General features: G+C 31.1%; 1 protein-coding gene across 7 annotated transcripts in view; it reads left to right on the forward strand.

Annotated features, from left to right (window-relative positions):
• RTKN2 (rhotekin 2) overlaps positions 1–11,774 on the forward strand; it is a 180,681-nt gene that overhangs the window by 125,825 nt on the left and 43,082 nt on the right. For 5 of the 7 annotated variants that reach the window (XM_035268284.3, XM_078345857.1, XM_002756335.8 and 2 more), the window contains 3 exons: positions 3,233–3,291; positions 7,553–7,606; positions 8,995–9,112. In XM_035268284.3, the coding sequence (XP_035124175.1) occupies positions 3,233–3,291; positions 7,553–7,606; positions 8,995–9,112 (231 nt within the window). The remainder of the gene's footprint in view (positions 1–3,232; positions 3,292–7,552; positions 7,607–8,994; positions 9,113–11,774) is intronic. The other 2 variants (XM_078345859.1, XM_078345858.1) reach the window with 1 other exon arrangement.

An 11,774-nucleotide genomic window follows, 5' to 3' on the forward strand; every position in this document is an offset into this window, starting at 1 on the left:
AATATCATCCATCTGTACCCTTCCCACTGCCCCCACTGCCCCCCTACCTTGCAACCCCTGCCCAACCCAGTTCATCTCTTCTTGACTTAGCTTCTGAAATGCTTTCTTTGACTTTGTAAAAATAATACTAACCAGTGTCATTTATAGCACTTAATTATGTGTGTCAATCAACAATGTGATTTTAATAGTGCCAAAATAATTTTGTGAGTTTTGTATGATTATTATACTACTCTCATCCTCCAGTATTTTGGTCATTGCTCAGATACTATAGCTTAAAAAAGAAAAAGCATAGGTTGGAAGTGAAAATTGTGTACTCTTAGTAGTTTTATAATAAAACTTGTATTTAAAAACATTGCTGAGTTTTTAAAAGCTATTTATGAAGCTATACATCTTATACCATAGGTTTAGGATGGGTTAAAATTTCATGCTAAATGGTTAATGAGTGTTTTTATTTTTACTTATCTGCATCATAGGTAAAGGATTTTATAACCTACATTCAAATAATAAAACCCCATTTAGAATTATTTTAGTACTTCATTAAGAATATGTAAAATGCTTTCATCATTGTGCTATTTCTCATTATAACTTGTTAATTTTGGCAAAGAAATGGTGTTTTAAATTCCCACTTGAAACAATATAAGGTAGGATAATCAGTATTTACTCAGTCAGTTTTAATACAGATTTTTGAGCAACAGTGTGGCAGATTGGCACCCTCTTTTGGTCATTTTATTTACATACAGGCAGAAATATGAGTAATAAAAATTAAGTTTGTCTTTGATATGTTTATCTCTATCTTTTAGCATTTACAGATCTCAACCAAAATATGCTCTAAACTGGGTTCATTTGAATAAGGTACACTATTATCTAGCTGTGCTTTGTTTTGGTAATTTTGTGATTATTTGTTGTTTCCTTAGGCTGGCTCTCTATCTAATTCTAGGATTCAGAATTGGCATTAATATTGCAGATTTTTGAACAAGTATTTATATTAAGCAAACTATTAGCTACAGTAGCACATTATTAGACAGATAGTATTTAACAATTTCATTGTCAATTTGGATTAATTAGAAAAACATTACATTTTAGTACCCTAAATAGCAGCTTTATTATTTGAATTGAAAGTAATGCGAGCTTCAGAAAATTGAGGCTGAATTACTTCAGTTTTTCTCCTCTCCTTTTTTAAAAGACTTAATTCTGTAAGATCATATGGTAAATTGAATTTATATTATAGTTTGACAGTATTTGTATATAGTAAGTATGCTGACCAGTCCTGGAAATGGCCTATGCAAATAATTTATAATTGCAGGTGAGAAAGCTATACTCTGTCAGGTAGTTGAATAGTTTGGAAGGGGAAATTTTTTCTTGTAAATATTCAGCAAATTTGCTTTTGGTAGTTCTAGTATTTCAGAATTTCATTTGCCTGCCAAAGCCTCAAATTTAATCCAATTTAATAATACCTAATAGATCTCAACTTTAGAATAATCTATGACCTATTCCTTAAGTTATACACTATATTTGAACTTCCTTGTACTTTTTCACTGAAATAAGTATTTTAAAAATTTATATTATGCATTGCTCATATAGGCGTTTTTAGAAATATTACTTTCAAATGCCAACCAATTATGTTTGTATTGTATTTCTTGTACCAGTATGAAGAAATTGAGATTTGTGTTTGATTTCTAGTGGGCCTTTCAGTATATTATTTTGCTCAAATAGATAATAAACTGTTTAGTTGAACTGTTGAATTGAACTTTTTACTCTGTGAGGAAGTAATAAGCAAGATAATCTCCGACCTGACAAACTAATATAAAATGTTGAACTTGACCGTTTTTAAAATTTATGATTCAATGAAACTTTATTTTTAAACAAACAATGAGTTTTAGTATGTTTCACTGAGTGAATTCCCTAGTTTTAATACCAGATATGGCCATAAAGTTATTAGATAGGATTCTGAGAATATATGGCTTTAAATCTACTCCATTATTTTACTCATACCTAATGTGTGATTCTATAAATACTGTGTAAATGTCACATGTAAACTTACCAACTTTACATCAGTAAATTATTTTCCCTCATTTGAAATATACTTTACCTGTAATACTTAGGAGTTTAATCTAGTAAAGGGACAAAAAAGTGGAATAATATATTTGTTTTCAAATTTGGATGCATGATAATGGATATATTGGCAGTCTTTTTAGCACACCTACTGAAAGCTGTGTGTTGCTGTCATCCTCTTCTGAAAATTACTTAGATAACATCCGATTTCAAACTCCCATCCAGCCTTTCTCCAGAAGCCCTCTTAGAATTAAACTATCCAAATGGAAAATTTCCGTTTTATCACTTATTTGAAGTAACAAATCAAATTAGCTGGTAGTTAATTAGCTGACCAAATTAAATAGGAATGAAAAATTCAAAGAATACTTTTGGAAACATTGCCCTGTAAATGGAATGCTAATCTCTAAATGCAGTTTATTAGAAAAATAGGATATTGGGGAAATAGTCAAAGATTGGATTGTTCTGATCTAGTAGGAGACATCTATTTTTAAAGTTTTTATGGTAATATTCTAAAGTCAGATTTGGTAGTGTCTTATATCCCCAGAATTTCCTTTGAATCATAATATTTTTCTCTAAATTTTATTCTGTCTACAGAGCTACTCTGTTTTTCATCTTAATTTATTGTTTTAACATACACTTAGTTCTTTGGAATCTTGGGGAAATGAAATATGATAATAACTGTAGATATTTATATAGCAGAAGATACTTTTTTGGATATTTATCAGATTCTGTAAGGATAAAGTACTCCTGGACAGCAAATTGCATGATTGGGAAGTTCATTAACTTTTTCAAGCCATTTTATCTAGTAGATTAGAAATGTAATTTATGAAATTGTGAGCTCTAAGGTATTACACTTCTGGGGACATGGACAAATATTGTACATCTTGTTTACAGATACAAGTGAGCACAAAAGGCTTTCATTGTAAAGTAACCAGTATACAGTCATCAAGGAATATAAAGTTTATCTGAAAAATCAGAGAGTGGTTCCACATATTTCTTTTAACTTGCTAACCGTTGACTAAACATCTTAAAGTTTGAGTCAAATAGTTTACTTTAACTGGAAGTCATTATTATTCATGGATATGCATTTGTTTTTAATATTTCAACATTTGTGAAAGACTGTTAAAACCATTGCTTATTAGAAAACTTCTTTTTTTCATAAGTTTTTTTGTTTTGACAGTGATGTGAAATTTGAAAGTAAAGAACGAACTGCATGTAAAGGAAAGATTGCCATATCTGGTATGCTATAAATTAATTTTTATATTGCTGAATAAATTCTGTAAAGTAACTAGATGGTAGATTTTGTTTCATGCCCTGTCTCCATTCTCTTCAGTTTGTTTTTCATACCTCTATTAGAATATTTGTTCTAAAACACTGCTTTCAGCATTATGCTGTACATTTATATAGAACTTTAGAATTTAAGAAAACTGTTTCATACATTACATACTCTGCAGTTTTCTCCTTAGTGCAGCCTTGTAAAATAGAGTAAGTGTCATTTTCTACAGACTCAGAGGTTAAATGACTGTGCTGGGCCAAACCCAAGTCTTTTGACTCTGTTACTTTCCTGCTCAGAAGCTGTAATGTTTTTAATGTTTGTCTATATCAGAAGTTCCGTGAGGTTTTGGTACCATGTTTATTTTGGTCATCGCTTTATACCCAGAGGCTAGCACAGTGCTTGGCTCATCATAATTGCTCAGTAACTGTTGGATGGATGGCTGCTATTCATTGCCTGTAGTGTAAAGACCAAACATTTTTCTTCAGTCTTCCATTTTGACCCAAGTTTTTTTCTAGTCCTACCTTCTATTACTCCTAAAAACAAGCTGTCTGCTTAAGCAGACATCTCCTTGGCCTGTCAACATAACCCACGCTTCTGACACCCAATTAGCTTGTGAAGTAACTACACTTTCTTAAAGATCTGTTTGTTCATCTATATATAATATCTTCTCTGTTACCATTCCAGCTAGAAATGATGTTTCCTCTCTCTGAATTCCTAGTGAAGTTAGGAGACCCTTCACCACTAGATGGCACTTATGCTGTGCAGTCTCAGTTTCTCCAAAGTGCTCAGGAAGCTAAAGACAATGGCTTGGAGATGCCACACATTGAAATGAATACATGTCTGACTTGTGCGTACACTAGTCAGATAATGAATGCACTTTTACAAATATTACCTCATCAGTACATTTTAGAAACAACAGTGTATACCTCCATTGGTCCTTAAGTAACCACTGGTTATTTTATTGGCCAGAAGTCTTGTACTAGAGAGCCTGCTGCTGCATTTGAGTTATTGTCACCTAAATTACTGTTTCTAATAACATTTTTCTGGATAAACAAAATTATCACACAGGACAGTAGACCTACATTTTACAAAGTACATAAATGACCAAAAACTGAAGAATTGCATTCAGTTAAGCAAAATATTCTTCAGAAAATAACTAGAATATATATTAATTTGTTGCTTATTTTATAGTTATTTATATTTGTTTTTTTCTTTCTAATTATACAGAGCATGTTTTATCCTTGCATTCTTTTGCTGTCAAACACGTACCTTTATATAGTATTGTTCATTATGTGTAATAAATTTTCTTGTGAATAAATTACTATAGATCTTTAAGATTTTATAAAAATAATTAAACATATCCTTCATTTCTTGCTTCTAATACAGTGCCACTCAGTATACAAATGAGATATGTTAAGCTTCTGTTAAACACTCAAATGCCATGATAGTCAACATCTATTGTCATTTCATAACAGTTTACTGACTGTAGCAATTCATGATATTAGAAATAACTACATTTAGAAGGGGGTTCTTAAGTAAAAGTATTTAAAATGAAAGGAAAAACAATTTCCTGCCCACAATTACTCAAGTGTAAAAATTGAACTTATTTCTGCATGTGTTTCTTCTTTCCAAAAGATAATTTTAAATTAAATTAAGAAACGGAAACTCTGAGAAAATGGGATACTTAGGTAATATCTTTTCATCTGTTCCTAGACTTAATTATATCTTACATGTGTTTGTAAAAACAAAATAAAAAATGAATTCACCTTTATAAATCTATTTTGTTTTGATATTGGGATGAAAATGTGACTTTTGTTTTGGTAAAGATGAATATTTGCAACAAAGTTTCATAATATTTTGAGATTACTTTGATAGCCAGAAAATACCTGGGTTTTCTGTTTCCAACTGCACCACTCCCTGGCCAGATCTTTATGAAACTAAATAACAAATTTACTCTGATTAACACCAAATATTTACCATATGTAAATGTAGTATTTACTGTAATTATATTGTGGTAATTATCTCAGCTTAGTCACCGACTACTAATTTAATGACTAAACGAAATCAGTTCACCAAGTACCTCAGTTTTCACTTTTGAAAATGATAGACTTCTGGGACTTGATATCATCAAGTCAGCTGTCTTATTATGGCTCTCTCAGTTTACCATTAAAATGTCAATGAAGACATAAAACAAAACAAAGGTTAGAGTACTGTAAACTGAAACTGAGTCAGCCCTTTGCAAGAATCTGGAAGGAAGTTCTATCATTTGAAGCTGAATTAAGAAATAGAGTTCATGGGTTACAAATCTGTTACTGTCTGAAGAGCATATGACTGCCTGGGAAATCAGTATCCATCTTCTCTTGAGAAGCTGACATCTACCCTCCTCTCTTAGGCCTGGGATAGAAGAAGGCTAACCCACAGGTTATGGGTGTACTGCAAAGGAAGTCAGGATCCATGTCCCTCCCATGATAGTGTAAATAGTTAACACTCTGTTAATCCTAACTGAGCAAGAACAGCTGTGAATAAGTATAGTTGTGAAATGAAATGAGTCAGCAATTGTGGTCAAGCAAGAAGTGGACTTTTTGACAGGACATCAGCCAAGTCATAATTATAAAACAATAAGGCATTTTCATGAAAACAAAAAGTGTCTGTTATTTCAATATAATTTAACAATTTTAGAAATTCTAGTTAAAATAATAAGAATAAAATATGAAACTATTGAAAGTAGATAAACTGAATACTGTTTGAAGATAATAGATTGTAGGCCAGGCACGGTGGCTCATGCCCGTAATTCCAGCATTTTGGGAGGCCAAGGCAGGTGGATCACTTGCGGTCAGGAGTTCGAGACCAACCTGGCCAACATGGTAAAACCCATCTCTACTAAAAATACAAAAATTAGCCAGGTGTGGTGGCACATGCCTGTAATCCCAGCTACTCAGGAGGCTGAGGCAGGAGAATCGCTTGAACCTGGGGGCAGGAGGGCGGGGTAGGTGGAGGTCACAGTTAGTGGATATTGCACCGTTGCACTCAAGTTTGGGTGATATGGAGCAAGCCTCTGTTTCAAAAAAAAAAAAAAAAACAAAAAAAAACTTTAGACTTATACAACCTAAGAGAATTTACTGCAACACTATTTTAATGAATAAAGAATTCAGTAAAAGTGGCTGGATTCAAGATAAATTTACAAAAAGAAGTAGTTTCTCTTTACATCAACAATAACTAATTAGAAAATATAATAGCAAAAAAGATACCGTTTACAAGAAAACCACCAAAAAACAAAATCATTAAATATCCAAGAATAATCTTAATAAAAATGTAAAGGCAAATTATTATGCTAGTCTATACAAAGAATATTATAGAGTTATCAATTCTCAAATTAACTTGGATACTGGAATATTAATAAAACACTTGAGAAAAGGGGATTTTGACAGAATTTGTTGTAAAATTTGTATAACGAAATTAGCAAGTAAGAGTATGGTGTTTTTAAAAAGGAAATATATCTAACAGATTATTAAGTATATTATAAAGGTATTATAGTTACAATAGTATAGCGTTGCTGGGCATAGTGGCTCTTGCCTGTAATCCCAGCACTTTGGGAGGCCAAGAAGGGCAGATTGCTCGAGGCCAGAAGTTGAAGAACAGCCTGGCAAACATGGTGAAACTCTGTCTCTACAAAAAAGAAAAGTGTAAAAGTAGGCATGATTGCATACACCATACACCAGTTGTCTCAGTTACACAGGAGGCTTAGGTGGGAGGTTTGTTTGAGACTGAGAGTTCAAGGCTGCAGTGAGCCGTGATGGCACCACTGCACTCCAGCCAGAAGAACAGAGCAAGACCCTGTCAAAAAAAAAAAAAAAAAAAGAAAGAAAAAAAAATAGTATGATATTGGTATTTAGCTAGACAGTAATTGATAAATGATTCAGATTCATAAAATGTGTAGCTAAGGAACAGACATTTACTCAGAATGGCATGTATGATAAAGATGTCATTAATCAGTGAGGAAGAAACATGGAGTTAGAACAATTTTTATAAGAATATATTTTTACTTCACACAGAAATTTCACAAATAACTTTTAAAAGTACAAACCATAAACAATGCCTAGAAAACATGCTGTTAAATAATAGCACTTTAATAGTCAGAATTATGGAATACAGAGGTTCAGGTCACTGTAAAGAATAAAATTTACTAAAAGTGTTACTTAGCATTTCTTTTTGCCTTCTTTATAGATATTCGAATACCACTAATGTGGAAAGACTCTGATCACTTCAGCAATAAAGAACGTATGTATGATTTTAATTTGTAATGGAAATGTTTTCTTTAGTATGTAGTATATCTGGTTATTGAGAAAAAAGACTGCTTCCATGCTGAGATAAATTGATGTCATTTTACAGAATAAGCACTATCTTTAACTTTTTCTGATTTTTAATATAAATATGTTGCAGTCACTTGATAATAATTAAGATAATGCCTATAGAATGTACTTTTAGTTGCTGATAGGAACCAGTGCAAGGACAGTAAGTACCAGGTTCAGAGTGGGACAGGGGAAGGGAAATATGGAACAAAAGAAAATGTTTAATGAATAAAGGTAAAGCCAACATTTCTTATATTTGACCAGCATCTGGAAAGTTTTTCTGCCTTATTTCTTTACTTTAAGTTATTTAACAGGATGTAATAGGAAATATTTTTAGCTTGATCTGATTTTTTTTTCCTTCAGTATTTTATGGTTTTATTTAGTCTTTACAAATCTATGTATTGCTTAGGTCATGGATATTAACCTCGAATGATTTCTAGCTATTAGAGGCAAAGTGGGAAAGATATGATAATCCTTTAACTTTCTTGTCTATTGTGATAGCTTTGTTCCTTGTATTTTAAAAACTGAATCATATTAAGCATAATTAGTTTTATATGAAGATTTAAAATCAGGTTAGTGTTTGTTATTCAATTACGAAATATAATTTACTTTACAAAGGAGTACATGTGGGAATTAAGTAAAGCTTTCTGATTACCAAAGAGAATAAGTTTTTCTGAAGAGCTACATTTTCTCAATAATGAGGATTTAGCACTTTAATCACCTAATACTTTTTAAAACATCACCAAATTAAAAGGCCCAGCAGCTATGTTTTTTGTGTTCTCGTGTCTATTTTATTGTGTTTTTTTTTTTCCCCTTGTGGTTTCCTCCCTTGCTGTTAGTTTGGTAGAAAATATTTCGCTGTTGTTAATGTGCCTACTCTTAACCTCTTCTAATAAAAAACATCTTTTAAATAGACTAGAAAACCAAAGTGACAGAAGTGGTAGGGTGTGTGTGTGTGTGTGTGTGTGTGCACGCACACACACACACACGTTTATATACACATAAAGTTTACTGTTAATTAAAGTTTAAGGAGTTTAATAGTAACAAAATTTGTGAGTTTGGTGGTTTCTTTAGGCTATTGAGAGGCCTGTATATTTAACTTTATTTTTTCTTCCTTGTTTAGTTGTTGTGTTCTAGTTGAGTAAGGTATTCTATATACTGGCAGAACAGTCACTGTTAAATTTAAGGGTTACAGTATACAATGTATGAAAATAATCTTTTAACAAATATTTAAGTTAATATTTTTTATTTTCAAGTAGATTTTAACATAATTGTTTATTACATGGATTGTTGCTTAAAATGTTATTTTTCCTTCAGGATCGCAACGCTATGCCATTTTTTGTTTATTCAAAATGGGAGCTAATGTGTTTGATACTGATGTGGTGAATGTGGATAAAACAATCACAGATATATGTTTTGAAAATGTAACCATATTGTAAGTATTTTTTTTAATCTTCAGAGAATAAAAATAATCTAAAATTTTTCTTTTTTAAAAGGAAGTTCTTACTAGGTCTTTGGATTCTTTTTATGTTTTTATGTTTAAGTTGTCTTTAAACATTTAATGTGATTTTAAAAATTACTTTGTTCAAAAGAAGTTCGTTTCTCTATCTGCAGTTTTCTGATGTAAAATAAAAATGGAAATTTTGTAATTACTATTAGCAGTAAATATATGACTTATTAGATATGATCAATTTTTAAATTATTAATAAATATTCATAGTTCAGTTATTAACTAAGCTGTGCATAAAACAGGATTTTTATTTCATATAGGATATTTGTTTGCAGAAATACTAAAATAGGATAGCAACTTTATTTACAAGATAGTCCTGAAGTACATGCTATAGGAAGATCATGTTGAAATTTTGGTGTGTTCTTTTTCTTATGGTGTACTTCTTTCATGTACTTCAAAACAATAAAAAAAAAATGGGTGATCCTTAGGGCTGTTTTTATTGTCCCTGCTCTTTTACAGGCTTATTTTATTGTGGTCATAATACAGAACCAGAAAGAACTCCTTGGGTAGCCAAAGAAATCATTTTTAACTAACATAGTTATTCCTGCCCTCCTTCAAAGGTTCTATGCACCTAAATAAGTGTGGGATTTGTAGTTTAGGCTTTTAAAGACATGATCCTCATGTGTAAATGTTAACTAGTAATTGTTAATATAAAAATTCATATGCATGGTTTTTGCCGTTTTCAGCTATGGAGCTAGACAGGTGAGATTTCAAAGGTCTAGTTTTGCCACTTACATAACATTAAAACTATAGCAAACCATATTTTGTGGCTTTTGGTCCAGTGTCCCATAGTAATAGTATATATAGCCTGGCAAAAGAAAATGCATTTTTCTGGGTTGTAAGTATTAATGCAGGCCTTCTTACAAGCTGTATTGAACCAAAGGAATTTATTTATATAAGCATTTATTAAATGCTTATATAATTGAGGCTAAAAAATTATTTTTTCTTGGTTATCTAAATGCATTCATTTTCATTATCAACTATTGCTAGTGAATTTATTTTTCTGCCAGTATTACCTGTTAATGGGCTCTTTTCTTCACATCACTTTGCTATTTGTTTTTGTCACAGAGACAAAATCAGACTTTTTTTCCCCAGGGAAAGAACAATAGAAGTTAGGTAGACAACACATGATTTATTATTTCTTGAAAATTCTGTAAATATTTTAAATTGTTCTAAAAATAACTGCCAACAAATGTTTTAAATGTTGAAAAATGTGCTTTTTGTTATGATTGTTTTTAATAAGTATTCAATATTTATGAATCTCTGCTTTTTCTCTAAATATTGACATTTGTTAGTCATTACCAAGAATACTGTATGTTTAAAAGTTGCCAAATAATAAACTATAAAAATAGCTGGAAGTTATTTCTGGGATTTATTCAAACTATAGATTGGCCATTTATATTTTTAAGAGTCTGTGCTCCATTTTTTAAAACCTCTGAAACTGATGGATCTTCCATCTGCAAGCAACATCTGCTGCTGATGGACCTCTTTTGCAGTCTTAAGTATACTTTATTGTTAGTAACACCACCACAGTCTTTAATGCTAAAAGTAGTTCATTGAGTCTGAAAAAAGGTTAAAGCCAATCTTAACTTTTGTTAAAATTGAAGAATTTGCATATTGATTTAATAAATATATATCTAATACCATCTACGTTCCAGGCACAATACTAGATTAAGAACACAAAGATCATCCAGACAGCATCCATTCTCAAGGAATTAATGCTTTGAAGTATATTTTTTTCCCTATATAACCAGATAGTAAAATGTTATTTATAGTTATTAGGTACAAAAGTGAGGGAGGATCAGAGAACATGAGTGCACTATAAGTGACTCTTTATAAAGAAGAAATGAAAACTGAAGGTTTAGCAGATTTTCTTTTGGAAGAACAGTCATTTCAGAAAATTACACATATAAATACCTTAAAAATGTATTAAAGGAATGGCAAGGAAAAATAGTATTAGCAACAAAATGGCCAGGGTATTTTATTCTTTCTTTAAGATGCCTATGTATATATTGGTTAAATTGAGTTAAGATTGTCCTAGTTTTGAAGCCGATATCTCTGAAAGTTGCAGTAACTCTCTTGGGTTATTTAGATGATAAATAAACACTGAAATATTCTGTCTCATTAACATATATTAACATAAACTTATTTCAAATTGTTATTTTTTTCCCATAAACCTTGCACTTATTGAGGAGATTTTGCAATCTTCTCTTGGCTCCCCTGCAGTCTTTTATTTTAAAAATAAATTTTATTGTGTATATTTGAGGTTTATAACATGATGTTACAGGATACATATGAATTGTAAAATGTTACTATAGTCAAACAGATTAACATCCATCATCTCACATAGTTACTTTTTTTGTGACAAGAGCAGCTAATATCTATCTAACAAAAATTTCTACTATAACACAATTTTATTAACATTTGTTTTCATGTTTTTACAGCACATTATATCTCTAAACTTGTTCATTCTACCTATCTGCTATTTTGTATTCTTTGACCTCTGTCTCCCCATTTATCTCCCCCAATCCTTGCCTAGGATAACCACTTTTTATTCTCTATTTCTGTGGTTTTGGACTCTTTTTTTT

The sequence above is a fragment of the Callithrix jacchus genome, chromosome 12, assembly GCF_049354715.1.
Source record: "Callithrix jacchus isolate 240 chromosome 12, calJac240_pri, whole genome shotgun sequence".
NCBI lineage: Eukaryota > Metazoa > Chordata > Mammalia > Primates > Cebidae > Callithrix > Callithrix jacchus.